Raw genomic sequence first — 22,623 nt, forward strand, 5'->3', positions numbered from 1 at the left:
GAATAAAAATGGCATCAAATGAGTACCTATCATTAATAACATTAAATGTAAATGGTTTAAATGCTCCAATCAAAAGACATAGGGTAACAGATTGGATAAGAAAACAAGACCCATACATCTGCTGTCTACAAGAAACCCACCTCAGAAAAAGAGATGCACACAGACTGAGGGTGAAGGGATGGAAAAAGGTTTTCCAGGCAAATGGAAATGAAAAGAAAGCTGGGGTAGCAATACTTATATCTGACAAATTAGATCTCAGAGTGAAGGACATACCAAGAGACAATGAAGGCCACTTCATAATACTAAAGGGAGCAATCAAACAAGAAGAAATAACCCTGGTAAATATATATGCACCCAATACGGGAGCACCCAAATACATAAAAAAAACTGCTGGAGGACATTAAGGGAGAGATTAACAGCAATACAATCATAGTAGGAGATTTTAATACCCCACTGTCACCCTTCGACAAATCATCCAAACAAAAAATCAGCAAAGAAATATCAATCCTAAATGACTCACTAGACCAGATGGAATTAATTGACATCTTCAGAACATTCCACCCCAAAGCCACAGAATATACATTCTTCTCAAATGCACATGGGACATTCTCAAAGATAGACCACATTTTGGGACATAGGCAAAGTCTCTTCAAATTCAAGAAAATAGAAATCATATCAAGCATCTTCTCAGACCATAATGGCATAAAACTGGAAATTAACTACAATAAAAATAATCCAAAGAAATCAAACACATGGAGACTAAACAGCATGCTATTAAACAAGGACTGGGTTACCAGAGAAATCAAGGAAGAAATTAAAAACATCCTGGAAACAAATGACAATGAAAACACAACAATCCAAAATCTATGGGACACAGCAAAAGCAGTTTTGAGAGGGAAGTTCATATCCTTACAAGCCTATTGCAAAAAACTAGAAAAAAGTGTAACAAATGATCTAACTCTACAACTCAAAGAGTTAGAAAAAGAGCAACAAGAAAAGCCCAGTGTAAGTAGAAGGAAGGAAATAACAAAAATCAGAGCACAGATAAACGACATAGAGACCAAAGAAACAATACATAAGATCAACAAAACCAAGAGCTGGTTCTTTGAAAGGATAAACAAGATAGATGGACCTCTAGCCAGACTAACCAAGAAACAAAGAGAGAGGACCCAAATAAACAAAATCAGAAATGAAAGAGGTGAAATAACAACAGACCCCACCGAAATACAACGGATTGTTACAAAATACTATGAACAACTCTACTCCAACAAACTGAACAACCTGGAGGAAATGGACATATTCCTAGAAAAATATAATCTTCCAAAACTCAATCAGGAAGAATCTAAAAATCTCAATAAACCAGTGACTTGGGAAGAAATTGAAACAGTCATCAAAAAGCTTCCAGCAAACAAAAGCCCAGGGCCAGATGGCTTCACAGGAGAGTTTTACCAAACATTCAAGGAAGAACTAAAAACTATCCTCCTCAGACTATTCCAAAAAATCCAAGAGGAAGGAACACTTCCAAATTCCTTCTATGAAGCCAGCATCACCCTAATACCAAAACCAGATAAAGACAACTCAATGAAAGAGAATTACAGACCAATATCCCTCATGAACATAGATGCTAAAATCCTCAACAAAATTCTAGCAAATCGACTCCAGAAGAGCATCACAAAGATCATACACCACGACCAAGTAGGATTTATTCCAGGAATGCAAGGATGGTACAATATCCGCAAATCAATAAACGTGATACATCACATAAACAAATTGAAAGATAAAAATCATATAGTCATATCAATTGATGCAGAAAAAGCATTCGATAAAATCCAACACCCTTTTCTGATAAAAACTCTTAACAAGGTGGGAGTACAAGGATCATACCTAAACATAATAAAAGCTATATATGATAAACCCACAGCCAACATTATACTCAATGGGCAAAAACTAAAACCATTCCCTCTAAGAACAGGAACAAGACAGGGATGCCCACTCTCGCCACTCCTGTTTGACATAGTACTGGAAGTACTAGCCATTGCAATTAGACAAGAGGAGGGAATAAAAGGCATCCAAATTGGAAAAGAAGAAGTAAAGTTATCCTTATTTGCCGATGACATGATATTGTACATAAAAAACCCAAAAGACTCCATTAAAAAACTAATTGACTTAATAAATGAATTTGGTAATGTAGCAGGATACAAAATTAATGCCAAGAAATCCATGGCTTTTCTATACACCAACAGAGAAACTGCAGAAACAGAGACTAAAAAAGCAATTCCATTTACCATCGCACCAAAAAAATTAAGATACCTAGGAATAACTTTAACTAAGGAAGTAAAGGACCTATATGGGGAAAACTACACGACACTGAAAAAAGAGATAGAGGAAGATGTAAGGAGATGGAAGAACATACCATGTTCATGGATTGGTAGGATCAACATCATCAAAATGTCCATACTTCCTAAAGCAATCTATAGGTTCAATGCACTCCCCATTAAAATACCAACGACATATTTCACCGACCTAGAAAGAACTCTCCAAAAGTTCATTTGGAACAATAAAAAACCCCGAATAGCCACAGCAATCCTGAGAAAGAAGAGTAAAGTAGGAGGGATCTCAATACCAGACTTCAAACTATATTACAAAGCCACTGTTCTCAAAACAGCCTGGTACTGGCACAAGAACAGACATATAGATCAATGGAATCGAATTGAGAACCCAGATATCAACCCAAATCACTATGCTCAACTAATATTTGACAAAGGAGGCACGAATATACAATGGAGTCAAGACAGTTTCTTCAATAAATGGTGTTGGGAAAATTGGACAGACACATGCAAAAGAATGAAACTAGATCACCAACTTACACCATTCACAAAAATAAACTCAAAATGGATACAGGACTTAAACATCAGACGGGAAACCATAAAAATACTAGAAGCATCCACAGGCAGCAAAATCTCAGACGTATGCCAAAAGAACTTCTTCACTGATACTACCCCTAGGGCAATGGAAGCTAAAGAGAAAATAAACAAATGGGACTACATCAAAATAAAAAGCTTTTTTACAGCAAAAGAAACCATCAACAAAACAACAAGAAAGCCCACAGTGTGGGAGAACATATTTGCAAATGATACCACTGATAAAGGTTTAATCTCCAACATCTACAAACAGCTTATACAACTAAATAAAAGGAAGATGAATGATCCAATTAAAAAATGGGCAATGGACCTAAATAGAACATTTTCAAAAGAAGACAGAAGGAAGGCCAAAAGGCACATGAAAACATGCTCAAAGTCACTAATTGTCCGAGAGATGCAAATCAAAACAACAATGCGGTACCATCTCACACCTGTCAGAATGGCCAACATCAACAAATCAACAAACGACAAGTGTTGGCGAGGTTGCGGAGAAAAAGGAACCCTCGTGCACTGCTGGTGGGAATGTAGACTGGTGCAACCACTGTGGAGAACAGTGTGGAGTTTCCTCAAAAAACTGAAAATGGAACTCCCATTTGACCCAGTAATCCCACTTCTAGGAATATATCCCAAGAAACTAGAAACACCAATCAGAAAGGATATATGCACCCCTATGTTCATAGCAGCACAATCTACAATAGCCAGAATTTGGAAACAGCCTAAGTGTCCGTCAGCAGATGATTGGATCCAAAAACTTTGGTACATCTACACAATGGAATACTATGCGGCCATAAAAAATAAGGAATTCTCATCATTTGCAGCAAACTGGATGGAACTGGAGAACATCATGCTGAGTGAAATAAGCCAATCAATGAAAGAGAAACACCACATGACCTCACTCATTTGTGGATAACAAAGAGCATTATAAACTGATGAACCAAAAGATAGATATAGAGACAGTAAATCAACAAGTAGACTGTCAAATTACAGCGGGGAGGGGAGGAAGATCTGGGGGAGATAATAGATCAACCGAAGGACTTTTATACATGCATATAAGTATAACCAATGGACACAAAACTCTGGGGAGGGAGGGGATGTGTGGGAGGGAGGGTGGGGGGCAAAAATAAAAAAATCAATAAAATATATTTAAAAAAATAAATAAATAAATAAATAAATAAATAAATAAATAAATAAATAAATAAAAAAGCCAAGCACTGCAGAAGGGAGCAAAACTGAGGAGAAGCAAGCAAGCAGGGTGGTGGAGAATGGAGGGAAGCAGGCAGGCGGGGGAGAAGGAAGGGAAGGAGGCGGGGCAGGGGAGAAGGGAGGGAAATAGGCAGGGTGGCAGAGACCACAGCAGGAAGCCCTATTGCAGGAATCTTCCTGCAATGGGCCCCTAATTAGTTTATACTAGAGATTGATTCATTCACTATGTATGTCCTTTTCTGTCTTCCTTACTTGTTTCTGAACTTCTTGCCCATGCAACTGTATCTCAATGCATTATTTGGTCTATATTTATAGGAATTAAAGGCCAAAATGAAGACTTGCTCTTTTGTTGAATTTAGTCTAATATTAATGTAGATTCTATTTGTTTCTAAATTTACAGGGCATATTTATAATGAAGTAAACGTAACTTCCATTTAAACAATTACCATTTTTAATTATTAATTGTATCTATTTCATATTCAATCATGAAATTAAATAAGACCGCATTGTGATGCTAATAAAAAAAAAAATTAAACTAAACTGTTGGTATAAATATAATTGTTTTAAGTAACTATCATCTCTATTTCAGTGATAAATTGTTTTGACTTAGGTGTGAATCTCATCTGTCAAAAAGATGAGAAACACAAAGCTTAGGCTGACAGCTATGCTATGACTAACCAAATCCTGTGTCTTCCAGCATTGGTGAAACACTGCAGGCGAACTTGTGAGTTTGCAAACAGGATAAAACCTTAGACCCATCACAGTTCTTAGTACGGGCAAGCTATAATTTGGGGGTTCTCTTGTGCTCCCCTGGAGAAACAGGGAATTTTTTTGTATTAATTTTTATTTCAGAAAGTTTAGACTTGAATGATACTGACAAGATGCCCTTGGAGCCATTTCTAAGAAGCTGAATCCAAGGTTCAAAAATGAAAAAAGAAAATGGAGACTTTAAAGCTTAAAAAGCAACATTGCAATTTAAACTTAAGTTGGAGAGCTGAGAGGTTATATAGTGTATATTAAAAAGCAGTAGTTAGCCTTAACCGATTTGGCTCAGTGGATAGAGCTTTGGCCTGAGGACTGGATTGTCCCAGGTTTGATTCCAGTCAAGGGCATGTACCTTGGTTGAGGGTATATCCCCAGTAGGGGGTGTGCAGGAGGCGGCTGATCGATGTTTCTCTCTCATGGATGTTTCTAACTCTCTATCCCTCTCCCTTCCTCTCTGTAAAAAATCAATAAAATATTTTTTTTTAAAGCAGTAGTTAGTAAAAGCAAATAATTAAATAACAAGTTCTTGAACCTAGTGAAAGCTGAGATAAATTAGACCATTAATCTCCAGTCACACTTGTGATCTCTTCTCTTTGAACCTCATTCTTTGTCTAACCTGTGGGCTCTGGTTTCTCTCTTTGTCACCTGACATTCCTTTTAGACTCACAACCCCATCTAGGGGCTTGAAATAGACTATCAACTGCCAGTAAGAGATTTTAAGATGTCACAAGATCAGTAGGCCTCCTTTGGTTTGCATGTATTAATCTGTTTTTATATTACCTTGATCCTGAGCTTACCTCAGAAAACTACAGAATATGGTGGCTGGGAAAGAGGGATGAGTAAATGCAAGAAAGAAAATTCAAGTTTATGCCTCTTGTTGAATAGATGAGGAAAGAACAAGCTAGAGAAATTAGAACATATTATCCAAGTTGAGATTGCTGCATTTGCCTCTCATTATAATAATCCAGGAATCCATATCACAGGACTCTCTGAAAGCAAGTCATCACTTCAGTCAGAGAAAGATGGGTATTACATGATCTCATTCATAAGTGGAATCTAATAAACAAAATAAACTGTTGAAAGAAAGTGAATCCAAAGACATAAAAGCATGGAGCAGACTGCCAAATCTCAGAGGGATGGTAAGGGTAGGGAGAGATTAACCAGGGAATTTATATGCACACTAGTGCCCCAGTGCATGGATTTATGCACATTAAAAGGAAATTAATTAGAAGGTGACCAGTGTGGAGGGACTGGGTGAGATGGGCTAGACACACCCTGGAGCCAACCTCTTGTGGTCCCTCCTCAGTCGGCCGCACCTGGGGTGGCGCTGTGGCTCAAAGGGTATCTATGGAGTGAGTGGGATCCCTCTGGCAGTGGGGTCCCTTAGCCTGGCCTGCAGGGATCAGGCCAAAACCAGCTCTCCAACATTCCCTAGGGGTCCCCAAGTGCAAGAGTGCACTCTGCAAAGTTGCTGTCATACAGGGTGTGGAACACAAACGCAAGTGCAGTTAAACAGATTCCAGCCGACAGTACCCCAGCACCAACATAACCCATGGCCAAAGGTGGAACAGCATGGCCCCACAAGGAATTGTGCTCTCTCATATCTTGGGTGCATCACCCAAGAACTGCCTCTGCCAAGTCACTGCACCTTGGCAACTCCTGCATTGAGTGTCTGCCCCCTGATGGTCAGTGTGTGTCACAGCTACTGGTCAGATGGACATTTAGCATATTGGCCTTTTTTATATATACAGATATGGGCTGGTGCATGAAATTTGTGCACTGGGGAGGGGGGGGGGTGTCCCTCATCCCAGCCTGTCCCCTCTCACAGACTGGGAGCCCTCAGTTGATGTCCTACTGACAGCTTAGGCCCAGCTTAGGCTACAGGAAGTGGGCCTAAGCCACAGTCTTGCCTCCCTCTGTGGGAGGTGACAGGGCTGATCAGGGGAAGGTACCAGCCCCATCACCCAGCTGCTGCAGCCACTGCCAGCCACCACAGCCACCAAGGTGTTTTCATCAGCACAGACACCAATCCCTTCACCATGAAAAAATGACAACTTTCTTTAGGCATTTTCAAGATGTATCTTTCATAGGCTAAGATATTTCTTTCTTTTTTCTTATCCTCCCCTAAGGATATGTTTCCATTGATTTTTAGAGAGTGTGGAAGAGAGAGGGAAAGAGCGAGAAATATCAATGTGAGAGGAACATTTTGATTTGTTGCCTCCTGCATGAGCCCTGATCTGGGCCCTAGCCAGGGAGGAACCTGCAACCTAGGTACATGCCCTTGATCAGAATCAAACCCGGACTCTGTGGTTGGTAGGCTGAGGCTCTATCCATTGAGCCAAACCAGCTAAGGCAGGATATGACATTTCTTAGCCCTTCTAGCAGCGGACCTTCATTTTTTCCTCCAGGAGTGAGGTGGAAAATCCTAGATCACCTCCTTGAATTCTTATAACCCAAGTTACCAGGAACACTTCAAGTGGCAGCCTACAGGAAGCTTAGCCAATGAACAATCAGAAAAGGTGTTTATGCTCAAACTGGTTTGGCTCAGTGGATAGAGCGCCAGCCTGCAGACTGAAGGGTCCCAGGTTTGATTCCTGTTAAGGGCATGTACCTTGGTTGGAGGCACATCCCCAGTAGGGAGTGTGCAGGAGTCAGCTGATCGATGTTCTCTATCACTGATGTTTCCAACTGTCTATCCCTCTCCCCTCTTCTCTGTAAAAATCAATAAAGTATATATATTTTTTTTTAAAAGAAAAGGTGTTTCCTCTGCAGCTCACGGGCAGAGAACCCCCTGTGTTGTGTCCATTGGGCTAGGAGTGTGTCCCCATGACCAGGGGTGGGGCATGCCCCTGAGATGAACAGCCAGCCCCATAATGTGGGCACTGGGCTTGGGGGGGGGGGGGTGCTGACCTCGGGGGGCATGGACCTGGGCCACCGCATGGCACCAGCACAAGTGCAAGCAGCTGCCTCATCCCCAGCCACTTGGTACCTGCACCCATAGGCCCAGAGTGGCCAGAGGCGTACTGGGACCTCAGCCACTCTGGGCCTATGCATGGGCCTACAGGCTAGGAGCAACCTGGGTCCCAAGAATGTTCTTCAGACCCAGACTGCTCAGTGCTTGTGTATGCAAATTAACCTTCCATCTTTGTTGGGTTGATTTGCATACTCATTTCTGATTGGCTGGTGATCATAGCAGAGGTACAGTCAATTTTCATGTTTCTGCCAAGACCGGTTTGGCTCAATGGATAGAGCGTCGGCTTGGGGACTAAAGGGTCCAGGTTCGATTCCGGTCAAGGGCATGTACCTTGGTTGCCGGCATATCCCCACTAGGGGGTGTGCAAGAGGCAGCTGATTGATGACTCTCTCTCATTGATGTTTCTAACTCTCTATCTCTCTCCCTTCCTCTCTGTACAAAATCAATAAAATATATATATTTTTTTAAATTTTCATGTTTCTATTTTATTATATAGGATATGCATAATCCATGGGCACAAACAATAATGTAGTGAAGGCCTGGGAAGGGAAAGTGTGGGGTAAATGGGGTTAATGGGGAAAAAAGGGGAGGGAACATCTGTAATACTTTCAACAATAAAGATTTAAAAAAAAAAAAAAGAAAGAAAGCAAGTCAACACTTCTGTTGTCTTTATTTGACAGTATCATTGAATTATTTTTGACAGATATTCCTGTTTTTCTAATATGGTTTTCAGATTAAAATTGCTTAACTTTGCACTATAGAAAACTACATTTAAGATGTTTGAGACTTGAACATTTTTTAAAGAGTTTTTGTTTATAGTATTATTTATTCTAATAATAAAAATTGTAAAATGTTATATTTTAAATAGTTTTTTTAAACTGAGCTAAAAACTGTGAGAAATTTTTAAAAGATGCCATGCAGTGAAGAAGGATCAGAGTTTTAAAACAATCAGCCCCACATTTGTTCCCATTTTCCAATCTCCCAAATATAGACAACTTTAGGTGTTTTCTAGGTCTCTTCTGGTCTATAGTTTTCAGCAATATCTATTAATGTTCTTCAGGGTCAATTTATTTTTCTATTCTCCATTATACGTCCAATATCACAAAATAAGCCTAACACTCATGTAGTAATTTGTAGGACTGATACTAGACTCTCATGATTGTCACCACTGCTTGGTCAAATGTCTTTCCTAGCCTCTTTTTCTTTTATTCTTTTTCTGTAACTACCTTTTGCTTGGTGCTTTGGACTAAATCTACCAACTATACAACCTTAGCTCAAAACCCAACCCATCTGATTGTTTATACTTCAGTGGTACCTCCATTTTTACTTACTGAATCAGTCTTCCAGGCTTCAGAGCAAACAGTACTAGGGACTTAAGACAGGAAGAAACCACTGGTAGTCTAACTCTTTGTCTTCTCAGAGGTCATTTTGAAGAAACTTCACTTGAAAAAAGTAGGTGTCTTCTTCTAATTTCTTCCATTTCTTAGGGCTTTAGATTCCTCCTTCAAATATTTGTTTTATCCATGCCAACTATACTAGTAAGATCATTTTCCTCACAGAGAAGATGAAAGCCAGATTTGATTTGTGAATTCTTACTCATTTTTACCCTTTGGCTTTTTCCATTAGTCCTGAGCTGGATATGTCACTTCTTTGACTTTGTTAAGCCCTAAATTTTTAAAAAGCCTTTTTAGCCTCACCATATTTTTTATAAGTCAACTCATGTGAAGATACAGATTTTCTGATTTTATTCTTAAAAGTCTATGATAGTCACATTCATCCGTAGTCATGTGCTCTTCCTTCTACCTTTTGTTCATGGTTTTAAAAACCTGAGCTCATCTGAAAATCCTCAGTGTATCTGTGCTGATTTTTAGTCTTCTTTTCCTTCTTTATTATTTGTTTGTAATCATGTGACAAAACTGCTTTTTTGATAATATTCTAAACTTTTAGCTCATTTCTATTTTAGGGATTCATACAATAATTATGTCCATTTATTTTCCTGTCAACTTTGTAAAATCTGAGTTCCTAAAATCTAGGTTGTTTATCATGCCCAGTATTCCTCTCATTTATTATCATTCAGCCTGCATGCATGCAGTCACAGACAGTAGGCATACAGTCAGAAAGACCTAGACTGTAATCCTATATTTTATTCACAACGTGACTGTGGAAACCATTATGTAACTTCTCTGAGCAGCAATTTTGTCATTTACTTTAATAACTACCTCATAAAATTAGTGGGAGAATTAGTGAAAAAAATATAGTGTATATAAAATGACTACCATGTTGTTTTTAAATATCCTCCTTTATTCATCACTAGAGATGTCTCTTCTTGGTCAGAGTTAAGTGCCAAGTAGCAAATCTCTTCATTAGTTAGATGAAGTTATTATTAGTTAGATGAAGTATAACCAGTCAATAACATGTCAAATGTTTTGGGTTTATAAGAGGTTTAGAATGTTATAATGGGCCAAAACCAGTTTGGCTCAGTGGATAGAGTGTCCGCCTGCGGACTGAAAGGTCCCGGGTTCGATTCCGGTCAAGGGCATGTACCTTGGCTGCAGGCGCATCCCCAGTAGGGGGTGTGCAAGAGGCAGTTGATCGATGATTCTCTCTCATCGATGTTTCTAACTCTCTATCCCTCGCTCTTCCTCTCTGTAAAAAATCAATAAAATATTTTTTTTTAAAAAAGAATGTTATAATGGAAATTTTTGTGATCTGATCATACAAACTAACCATCCATTCATGTGGCAAAATAATCAGTAGTAAAATTTCACTATAATATTATTTCTCTCTTTTCCTTCAATCCATGGATTTTCTCATGGGCTTATTTGAAATAGCTAACACCAATATTCTCCATCCTTATCTTAATATGACTAATCTTTGGAATAACATATTCTGTCAACTGGCTATATTTCAGTCCTGAGTTTTAAGCCACCCATGTCTCCCTTTCACAAGTTTATTTTGTTGATATTCATATCTGTACAATGCTAACAAGAAATCTGAGGACACAAATAGCAGTCTTGATCTCTTTTAAGTGTTATATCATCTGCCTGAAGCACCTTCTTCACTCTTTGCTTCAAGTCATATATGGTATCATCATTGTCCACTGTTTTCATCAATCTATCTGATTATTTTTCTCTTTCTTCCTTTATATTCAAGTTAGCACCCTGTCCTTAAATTGATTTGGCACTATCCACACATATCTTCTTCTATTTTTATGAAATGCACTAACCAAGAATTCAATAGACTAGTATTTTAATCCACAGGACATAAATATAACTCCCTTAATGATATACATATGCACTGTTCGTTACCCAGATCAGCTCTCTTCTTATGAATCAATATTAAGTAAGATTAAGTCAATAAATTAAAAGCTGAGCACTTAATTCTTTCTGCTTCTATAATACTTACATATTTTACAATGGGCATATTTTTCAAACAGTCTCTGGCTTCCAATGTTTCAACTTACGGTTGTTGGTGGTGTTTTGTGTTGTTTTTTATTGTTATTGTTGTTGTTTTACTTTACAATGGTGCAAAAGCAATATACATTCAGTAGAAACCATACTTCAAATTTTGAATTTTGATCTGTCCCTGGGTTAGCAGTATGTGGTACAATATTCTCTGAAATGCAGGGCAGCAGCATACCGCAGCACTGAGCCTGCCACAGGGTCCCAAAAGTAAACCCCTGACACTCCACAGGGTACTCACTGTTAGATGATTTTGCTCAACTGTAGACTAATGTAAGTGTTCAGAGCACATTTATGATAAACTATATTTGGATATAAATTACAAAATTCCATATATATCAATATGTAGAAAACTATTCTTAAAGGCACAAATACAAGCGAATATAGTGAATGACATCACCATCTAACCAAGGGTTTAGTCTGTAACTCAGGAGTCATTCTTTTTTTTTCCAGGTTTGTGGTTTTTTTTCAAGAAAAACGATTTTTAAAATAATAATGTTACATGCAATGAACCTTAATATTTCAAGAAAAATTATTTAAAATATGATAATGTTACATACAATAGACACCAATTACACAGGAAAAATGATCTTACATATAATAATATTACATGCAATAAACATCAATATTTCAAGAATAAAAGGATTTTAAGTATAATATTACCAAGACTGTACTAACATATTTTGATATCACAAAAGTTGCAGGAAATATTAAAAATATGCAAATAACAGTATTACTTCTATTATGTTCTAGAATATTTTCCCCTCTGGCTTTATTTTTGTTCACCAGTTTATGTTGTTCATTAGATCCCACAAATGAGTAAGATCATATGATATTTATCTTTCTCCGACTTGCTTATTTCACTTAGCATGATGCTTTTAAAGTCTATTTTGTTGGATATGGATATTGCTACTCATATTTTTTTTTTTTCATTTGCATTGAAAAATTTTTTCCATCTCATCACTTTCATCCTGTGTGTGTCTTTTGATTTGCAATGGGTCTGTTGTGGACAGCATATAATTGAGTCATGTTTTTTTTATCCATTCAGCTACCCTACACATTTGATTGGAGCATTTAAACCATTTACGTTTAGGGTTCTTATTGAGAGGTAGTTATTTACTAGTATAGTCATTTTAATTATGTATGGCTAGGTTTCTCTATCTGTTTCTTCTTCTCAGCAATCCTTTACAGCAATTCCTTTAGCATTTCTTGTAATGCTGGCTTGGTGGTGATTAGTTCCTTTAGCTGTTTTTGTCTGGGAAGTTTTTTATTTGACCATCTATTTTGAATGGTAGCCTAGCTGGATATAGTATCTTGATCTCAGGTACTTGCTTTCCTTTACCTTGAGTACTTCATGGAATTCCCTTCTGGCCTGTAGAGTTTCTGATGAGAAATCGGGTGTCAGCCTTATTGGAACACCTTTGTAGGTAACATTATTCTTTTCTCTTACTGCCTTTAAGATTCTCTCTTTGTCTTTAATTTTTGGCATTTTAATTATAATGTGTGTGAGCATGGGTCTGTTTGGGTTCTTCTTATTTGGGGTTCTCTCTGCCTCTGAACTTGGGTGACTTTTTACTTTACCAGGTTAGGGAAGTTTTCTACCATTATTTCTTCAAACACCTTCTCTATCCATTTCTCCCTTTTTGCTTCTTCTGGCATACCTGCAATTCTAATATTGTTGCATTTCACATTCTCCCACAGCTTCCTTAAGCTGTCCTCCTGTTTTTTACTTGTATTTTTCTTTTTTCTTCTCTAATTGAGTGATATTTCCAACTCTGTCTTCTAATTTACTGATTCGATCCTCAGCTTCCCCTAATCTGCTGTGTATTTTTTCCAATGTGTTCTTTATTTGTGACATGTCATTCTTTATCTCACACTCTTCTATTTTTATAATTACTATATATTTTTTCATACTGTTGAACATTTTTAACATCATTACTCTGAACTTTGTTTCAGATAAATTTCTTACCTCTGATTCATTTATCTCTTCTTCTGAAGAATTCTGTAGTTCTTTCATTTGGGGGTTGTTTCTTTGTTTCCTCATTTTGGTTATCTATTTGAGTTTGTGACTATGTTTTAGGTAGATCCTCCATACTTTTCAATCTCTAGAGTAGAGCAGGACAGTTTTAAAAGCTGTTTCCTGACTAATTGGCTCAGGCAAAGACTCAAAGATTCAAAGCCTCCAGAGATCGTCTCTGTCTCCAGATTAATAGGATTTTGACTGGAATTGCCCTCCAGCAATCATCCTCAGGGATAGGGAGAGTTTTTCAATAGGGTGGAGCTAATTGTTAGCCTGGAGGCTAATTGTTACTTTTAATTTCTTAAGTGGCCTCAGGGGAAGGTGTTTTCCAATAGCGTGTGTCTTCCCCTTGGGCAAGGCAGACATCTATGTGGAAAAGATGTCCTCTGCTGTGTGAGGGAATGACTTAGCCCAGGAAACTTGGGGTGTCTTCCTTCTGGGCTCTATCCTCCAAATCTCCAATCCTGGGTCCTACTCTCACAGCTCCAGTCCACTTCACCCTCCCTCTGCCAGTGCACAAGGTCAGGGGAATTTTTGTGCATTGGCCCTTTAAGAGGTTGCCCAAACTTTCAGCTTCCACTCCCTGGTAGACAGAACCCCACTACTTTTCACAGCTAGATATTATGTCCTCAGTTTTGTGCTCTCTGCTGGGGATCTCAGCTTTGGGATTAGATCCCAGAGTTCTAAGTGGCACACACACACACACACACACACACACACACACACACACACACACCTGAGAGCTGAGATAGCTCTCCTGTGGGTGCCAGCCATCCTTTTTTGGGCCTCTGCCCCTCCTACCAGTCTCTATGTGGTCTCCACTTTGGTCCTTGGGTATCAGGCTTCTCTCCTGTGAGTTTCCATTGATTATTCAGGAAGCTTTCGGTATTTCAGTTGTAATTCCAGCTTGTTCCTGGGAGCGCGTCCGTGCAGCATCCTCCTACTCTGTCATCATTTTAATCTCTCAGAAGTCATGCTTTTTTTTTTGCATCTTACTCTTTTAATAGTGTAGATGTTGTTATTAGTAGAATACATTAAAATATCTTAATCTTAGGGAAACAAATAAAAACAGAAGGAGGAAAAGCCTTTCCCTAATTCACACCTTTCTTAGGCAGCACAGAGATGCTGTGGAACTAGGCTACCTGGATTCATGAATCCTGGCTCTCCTTTCTTGCTGCGATCATGGACAAGTTACATAATTTCTCTTTTTTTAATTTCTTTATTGATTAAAGTATCACATATTTGTCCTCATCCCCCCATTCCCATCCTAAATCCCTCCCCAAGTATAGCCCCCCCCCCCCCCCCCCCGTTGTCTGTGACCACTGGTTAGGCTCATATGCATGCACACAAGTCTTTTGTTGATATCTCCCTCTTATCCTCACCCTCCCCTACCTTCCCTCTGAGGTCTGACAGTCTGATCAATGCTTCCTTGTCTCCAGGTCTGTTCTTGTTCATCAGTCTATGTTGTTCATTATTTCCCCTAGATGAGGAGATCATGTGCTAATAGAAATATACTAGAACAGAAAATGAGATAAACAATAATGGTTATGCAGAAAGGCAAATTAATTAGTCTGTAGTGAGTTTCTTTCTGGGCCAACAGTTCTTTTGCATGCCAATTTCAATGTCAAACAGTTCTTTATGTGTACATGTCAGCAATGATATTTCAGTTCTGGTTGGTGGACAAATGGCGATAATGCAGGTCCGACCTCTCTGGTTTGGTCCTGGGAAACCTGCAGTGATGCACAGCTGCTGATTGCTATTATGGCAAGGCGCCGTCAGCATCTTCCATCTCTGGACTGTTTCTCTTCTGTCTTCATGGCTGGAGTAGTCCTGTCAATTCCTCTCTGTTGCAGGAATCCACATGGTCTCGGAGTTTTTTTCTGAAAATATACAAATATATTCTCCACCAAAAGTTAATAAAGGAATCTTTTCTATAAATTTGACTTGAGATCCTTTTTTATTTTTTGCCCAAACAATTTTCCCTTGGCTTGTTTTGACACCATGAAGTCATTCTTAACAGTCTTCCCTGTCTCTTAATCTACATTTCTCATCTATCATCAATTGGCACTCTGAGTCAAAAAAGCTTGTGGGCAAGATGAGCTGGCAACTTTCATGAAGCAGTCTTATCCTAATTAGTCCAAATTCCTACCATCTCCTTCCTGTACTTACTAGTCTCCAGGCATAAGTCCTTCCTTTCTATTCTCCACTGGCAGTCAGGATGATCTTATCAAAATTCAAATCCTACATATTAATCCACTTATTTAGAATAATATTTTAGTGCTTTTTTATTTTTCTTAAGATGAAAACCAATGTCGGTAACATAGTCTTCAAAACTCAGATTCAGGGCTGAGCATCACCTCCATGATGTCCCTCTATAACATAGGGACAGCCATGATGGCCTCCTCTAGTAATTTTAACTTGGCATATGCCTTCCACTACTGATCCTTTGCACATAATGCTCCATCATCCTTAACACTCTCTTCCAGTACCTCCAACCACTCCCATTACCATTTTCACATTTGCTTACTAAATTTCCTCTCATCCTTCAGATGGGCACCTGCAGGACAAATGGGTATATCCTTTGAGGCGCTGATTAGGACTGTAATTTTAAATTCATTTGTAAAATTATCTAACTAAAGTTTATCTTCTCTTCTAAATAAAAGTTGAATGTAAGCAGAAACTATACCTACATTAATACATATTTCTTTAATTCATAAATGAATAAACAGCAGACTTACTGAAATCTACAAGAATATTATAATGGCCCTAGGGAACAACATAGTTTTTTCTTCACAGTAACATTTCCTGAAAAAATGGTTCCCCAATGCCATGGATACAATCTAAATGGATAAGTTGTCCTGAAATAATGTCAATACATAAAACACATGGAAATACACAAATAAACATAAGATATAATGGAAATAAACTCTGACCTGGAACATTAGGATTTTATGTAACCTAAGAAATACAGCAGATTTTTATCGTATTTTATATGACCCACCCCTAATCCTCTTTGACTCTTATTTTCATCATTTTAAATAACAGCACCATGCTAAGAATAGGCTCTGAGGAGGTTGATAAAAATTCAAAATCTATTCAATAAGTCTCCTCTTCCATTTCCTTCTGAGTAAAATGAAGTGTCATCCTCACAAAGCTTCTAGTCATCAGCAGCCAGATAATTCATCTGTTTTGTTTTGTGTTTTGTTTGTTTTAATTAAACAGACTGAACATTGCTTCACTGAATTGGACACTTTCCAGTTTTACTAAAGTTTTTCTACCCACAGAGCAGCTTATCTATTTTTTTTTTTTTTTAATTCAGGAATGATACCTCATTTTTCACTCTTTTACTAAAAGTGGAGATACTGATTTGCTAATGTATTTACTTCCTTATCCCATTTTTTAAACCATATGTTACCTCCAGAAAAACAATGATTAATGTTTTAATTTAACTAACTATGGGTGTTTAAGTGCTATTAAGTATTTTCTTTTTAGATGAGTACCAAGAACAAAGTTACAAAGTTACCAGTAAATACTTAGCAGAAAAACTATTTTATTCTATTAATATAATTCAGTAAGTCACTCTACAGCTGTCATGTTCATAAAGGAATTAATTTCCCACCTCCATTTTATTCATTTGTACAACAAAGATGTATATTAAATACTTGTCAGGCACTTGACTTAACTAGGGGGAAAGATGGAAGTTATAGAATCTGCCTTCAAGGAGCTCAGAGTCTAGTCCAAGAGAAAGAAAATTGATAGACGCCAATAAAGAATTCAGTCTTGTCAGGTGAAAGACAAGAAAGAGTTGCCTTAACAAAGAAGGAAACTAGGACAATTAGGCTGAGGTATAAATGTTTGAAAATTAAAGAGCTGTAGAAACTATAAAAGATGAAAGCAAAGGCTAGAAACATGAGTAGGAGTTATGACAAAGAAAAGACACTGAAGAATTCGAATTTTATCCTGAAATTGAAGAGAAAGGATCACCAAATTTCTCATTTTGAAAAATTATCTTGGCAGTGATATGGAAGACAAACTTAAAGGCAGAAAAAGCTTCTATAAAGTCTAAAAACCATAATCTCTAAAAGAGAAGACAGCTTCACATTACCATAAAATAAAAAGGGGAATATTACACCTAAGCTGACTATCTAGAGAAGTTTGAAATATTGTTCCTTTGCAACACATATAATTTGTTATAAAATTCACCAACCCCAGCTATTTAACGACTTAAAAATTAGACTCTAACTTATCAACTGTTAATATCTAACTTAATTTTTAATGTGGCCAAGACAGACTTAACATTCCCCTCAACTTCACTAAAGCTTAGACAGGTTTCTTTCTGAATTTAGGCCCACCTGTGACCTCCCTTTTACTTGGAGCATTTACTTTAGAAACCTTGCAATTGTAAATTCTTTCTTTGCTATTTTGAGATGTAAATCTCTCAGGGTCTTTGCCAGTTTTATAACCAAGGAGTGTCTTTCTGGAGGATCTAAAAGCTATCCTTTTGAAATGTAATCATCAAGAAAGATAATGTCCTTATATCGTGGTCTCTCTGGGAGGGTAGGAGCCAATTAGCAAACACAGATGACCTAATTACACTGATCACCTTCTGCCCTAATGTCCTCCAGAACTTTCCCACCAGCGTACCCCAGAGCTTAAGGAACTCTCCCACCTTTTGTTTTAGTGGAATTGAGTTCAGTCTCTCACCACTGTGGCTTTCCTGTTCATCTTTCACATCTCAGCTTAAATATCACTTTCTCTAAGCACTCAACCCTCCAAGTCTAGGTCTGGTAGCTTCTTCCACATGATCTTGTATAACCTTTATTAGGGACTGAATGTTTGTGTCCCTCCAGCCCCCAGAATTCGTATGTGAAGACCCTATTCCTCAATGTGATGATGTTAGAAGTTGGGAACGTTGGGAGATGGTTAGGGTTAGGTGAGGTCATACAAGTAGAATCCTCATGAATGGGATTAATGTCAGATAAGAGTTTTGGAAGAGCTTGATTCCCCTCTGCTCTCTGCCACGCAAGGCTACAGTGATAAGTCAGCAGTCTACAACCTGAAAGAAGACCCTCAGTAAAACTGTATTTGTTACATTTTAGTAATTTCCAGTACAGTTGTCTCTATTCCCTACTAAATTAATAACTCCATCAAGATAAGGAGCATATTAGTTGCGTTCTTCATGCTGTCTATAGTATTAATGAATAAATATGCTTTGAATGAAGTAGTAAATGATTAGGAAAATGGTCCAGCCTTCCATTCACACCTGAGAACTGATTAGGTTCCGAACTTTTAAAATAAGTTGATAACTATGTCACATCCTTGTTTGTTTTCATGCTCTGTGGTCTCACTTTCAGTCTTTAATAGAAAGCACCAGCATGCTTTGCTCTTATCAAAAACTACAACCTCAAGTTATCTCTTCTTTTTCTTTAAAAACTTAGCAAAGAGAATTCAAGACAAATTGCCCTCAGAGTAAGCAATCTACCTTTCCCTTTACATGCTCTAAACTATCTATAAAATCTAAGAGGAAAACAGTTTCATAATGAGGAGGAAACTGGTCTTGAAAGGTGTGTCAGGCCATAAAAACTATCAACAATGCACTGCCCTGAGAGTCCTTATCCCTAGAGGCCTTCCTGTAAGCCCACAAAAGGGGGTGAAACCATATCTACAAGACAAAGGCCCCAGAAGGTTATAAAAAGTGAAGCCCTCTGCATGTTTCTTCACTCTGATTTGGAAATTATTCCTGGAGTCCACTAGTGTTAATAAACAGGGTCCCTCCCTTTCTCTAGGAAGGGTGCTTGGTATGTCTTCTGCAACAATCCTATCTAATAAAAGAGTAATATGCAAATTGACTCTACTTTTGCTGCAATCAAAAGCCACACCCACCAACCAACTGGGAGCAAGTATGCAAATTAACCCAAACAAGATGGCTGCAGCCACGGAGAGAGCAGGAGACTTGGATTTCCCCAACAATGGAAGAAGCCAAGCTTTCTGCACACCCTGGTGGGCCCAGCCTCCACTCAAGGATACAAAGTTTCAATTATAGAAGATAAATAAATACCAACAAAAATGATGACAGCCATGGAGCTGGAGGGAGCAAGAGGCTTGAGTTGCTCCTGGCAATGGAGGAAGCCAAGCTTCCACAGCTCTGGCCTCCACTCAAGGCTACAAAGTTTCAATTATAAAAGATATGCCAAAACCTGTTTGGCTCAATGGATAGAACATCAGCCTGCAGACTAAAGGGTCCCGGGTTTGATTTCAGTCAGGAGCATGTACCTTGGTTGCAGGTACATCCCCCATGGGGAGTGTGCAGGATCAATGTTTCTCTCTCATCAATGTTTCTAGCTCTCTATCTCTCTCCCTTCCTCTCAGTAAAAAAATCAATAAAATATTTTTTTAATTAATGAAATTTTAAATATTAAAACATATTATCCTATATGCAAATTGCAAATTGACTGAATGGCAAAATGACAAATATGCAAATTGACTGAATGGCAAAATGACAAATTGCTATGACACTCACTGATCACTAGGGGGCAGATGCTCAATGCAGGAGCGCCACTCAGCCAGAAGCCAGGCTCAGAGCTGGCAAGTGCAGCAATGGTGGTGGGAGCCTTTCCCACCTCTGGCAGCAGCCCTAAGGATGTCTGAGTACCAGCTTAGGCCCCTGAGGGCTCCCAGACTGCAAGAGGATCCAGGCTGGGCTGAGGGGGACCCCCCCCCCCAACCCCAAGTGCATGAATTTCATGCACCGGTCCTCTAGTAAAGCTATAATTATTAAAATGTGGCACTTTCATACAGATAAATTGAACAGAATAGTTTTAAGCAAGGGAGTGACATATTCACATTTGCATTTTGAAAGACAATGTGGAGAATGGATTAGAAGAGGGTAAGAATGGACACTGAGATAACACTTTTTAAGTTTTTCTGATAATTCAGGGGTTTCAATAACAAAATGGCAGAGGGAATTGACATATTGTACAGATTCAAGAATATTTTAAAAATTAGCCCTGGCCAGTTTTGCTCAGTAGTTAGAGTGTCAGCCAAAGCCAGTTTGGCTCAGTGGATAGAGCGTCAGACTGCGGACTGAAGGGTCCCAGGTTCAATTCCAGTCAAGGGCATGTACATTGGTTGTGGGCATATCCCCAGTAGGGGGTGTGCAGGAGGCAGTTGATTGATGTTTCTCTCTCATCGATGTTTCTAGCTCTCTATCCCTCCCCCTTCCTCTCTGTAAAAAATCAATAAAATATATCTATATATTTTTAAAAAGTTGTTAGAGTGTCAGCCCTCAGACCAAAGGGCCATGGGATGGATTTTCAGTTAAGGGCATGTACGTCCATTGCAGGTTTGATTCCTAGCCCCAGTTGGGGCACATGCGGGAGGCAACCAGTCGATGTGTCTCTCTCACGTTGATGTCTCTTACACTCTCACGCTCTCTCTCTCTCTGTCTTTCTCTCTCTCTCTCTCTCCCTTTCTCTCTCTACCCTCCTCACCCTTCCCTATCACTCTCTCTAAAAATCAATGGAAAAAATATGCTTCAGAGAGGATTTTTTAAAAGTTATAATCACCATAACTTACTAGTTAATGAAATGATGGAGGTAAGAGAGAGAAAAAAGATTAGTTCTAAACTTCCTAAATTTACCATCTGGTGGATAATAGTGCCAATCACAGATATTGGAAACACAAAAGGATTAGAAAGAAAAGTATTGAGTAGGGCTTTGTGATATTATTGGTACATTACTGCATGATAAACAAACAAAGATAAGGTGGTTGTTGTTGAGTTAAGAGAAAATTGTGGCATGAAAATGTAGTTTTGGTTAACATGTATATAGGTAATTCTTAAAGCCATGGTAGTGCTGAATAGCACACAGGAGACTGTGTACAATGAGAAAAGTTGTATGACAAAACTTTGACCATTGCCTGAAGAATGGTAAACATTAGTCAAAGGAGACTCCAAAGGCACAAGATGGATAAATTGGATCAAAAATTGGGAGAGTTACATATCAGAACAATTAAGGGAAGAGGGTCTTTTTTTGGAAAGAAATGTATGTGACATTGGATGAACAGTGTCAAATGCTACTGGTAGAGATCAAGTAAAAAATTTTTTTAAAAACTGAAAATTCCGGCAGCAGCGCACTCGGAGGTCCCGGATCTGTCTCTTGCTCCAACAGTGTTTGGACGGAACAGACCCAGGGACGCCGTTCTTCCAGCCTCCGGCCACTCTCCTGCGGCTCACCTAGTCACCGCAGTCAGCGCCACCTCCGGGACCAGCCGACACACCGGCTTTTTGGTTGTTTTGTTTCTTTTCTACCTGAAAGCCTCATTACTGAACAACCATGAGCTCCCAAATTCGTCAGAATTATTCCTCCGACGTGGAGGCTTCGGTCAACCGCCTCCTCAACCTGTACCTGAAGGCCTCCTACAACTACCTCGGGCTGGGCTGCTATTTCCACCACGACGATGTGGCCCTGGAGGGCGTGGGCCACTTCTTCCGCGAGAAGAAGCGGGAGGGTGCAGAGCGTTTGCTAAAGTTGCAGAACCAGCGAGGCGGCCGCGTTCTCTACCAGGACGTGCAGAAACCGCCCCAGGATGACTGGTCCAAAACTCTGGACGCCATGGAATCCGCCCTGGCCTTGGAGAAGAGCCTGAACCAGGCCCTCCTGGAGCTGCATGCTCAGGCTTCTTCCCGCGCGGACCCTCACGCCTGCGACTTCCTGGAGAACCACTTCCTGGGCGAGGAGGTGAAACTGATCCAGAAGATGGGCGACCACCTGACCAACATCCGCAGGCTGGCCGGCCCCCAGGCCGGGCTGGGCGAGTATCTCTTCGAAAGGCTCACCCTCAAACACGACTAGGAGCCTTTGGAGCCCAGAAACCTTTCAGAGGTCCCCCGCCCCCCCCCCCCCCCCCCCCCCAGTCTCTGGCTTTTGCCTGAGCCTCTTCCCGAAACTACTAGCCATTCTTTTATCCACCCTGGAGCCCTCTCCCCCCGCACTGGACCAAATGAAACAATAAAGCTTTTTGCAGCAGTTAAAAAAATAATAATAATAAATAATAAAAATAAATAGATAAATAAATAAATAAATAACTGAAAATTCCATTGGATTTAGCAACAAGAAAGTCAGGACCTTGACAAGAGTAGTTTAGTAAAATAAAACAATGCTATATGGCAAAAGATTGAGAAATGAATGAAAGTGAGAGTCCAGTAACAGAAAATATAGACAACAGTTTTAAGAGTTTCAAATATAGAGGAAAAGGAAGGGCAAAATTAAAAGTTGTATA

At 39.1% G+C, this 22,623-nt stretch overlaps 1 protein-coding gene across 1 annotated transcript; it reads left to right on the top strand.

Annotated features, from left to right (window-relative positions):
* Window positions 1–21,480: 21,480 nt before the first annotated feature.
* LOC311630046 (ferritin light chain-like) lies at window positions 21,481–22,387 on the top strand. Its single transcript, XM_084898775.1, has one exon. It carries the CDS (start codon window positions 21,678–21,680, stop codon window positions 22,194–22,196), a length of 519 nt encoding a protein of 172 aa, XP_084754901.1. The 5' UTR covers window positions 21,481–21,677; the 3' UTR covers window positions 22,197–22,387.
* Window positions 22,388–22,623: the final 236 nt, after the last annotated feature.

Source organism: Pipistrellus hanaki, assembly GCF_964339955.1.
Source record: "Pipistrellus hanaki genome assembly, chromosome: 1".
NCBI classification, from domain to species: Eukaryota; Metazoa; Chordata; class Mammalia; order Chiroptera; family Vespertilionidae; genus Pipistrellus; species Pipistrellus hanaki.

Coding starts and splice junctions, on each gene's coding strand:
- LOC311630046 (XM_084898775.1), top strand. CDS start 21,678: ATGAGCTCCCAAATTCGTCAGAATTATTCCTCCGACGTGGAGGCTTCG.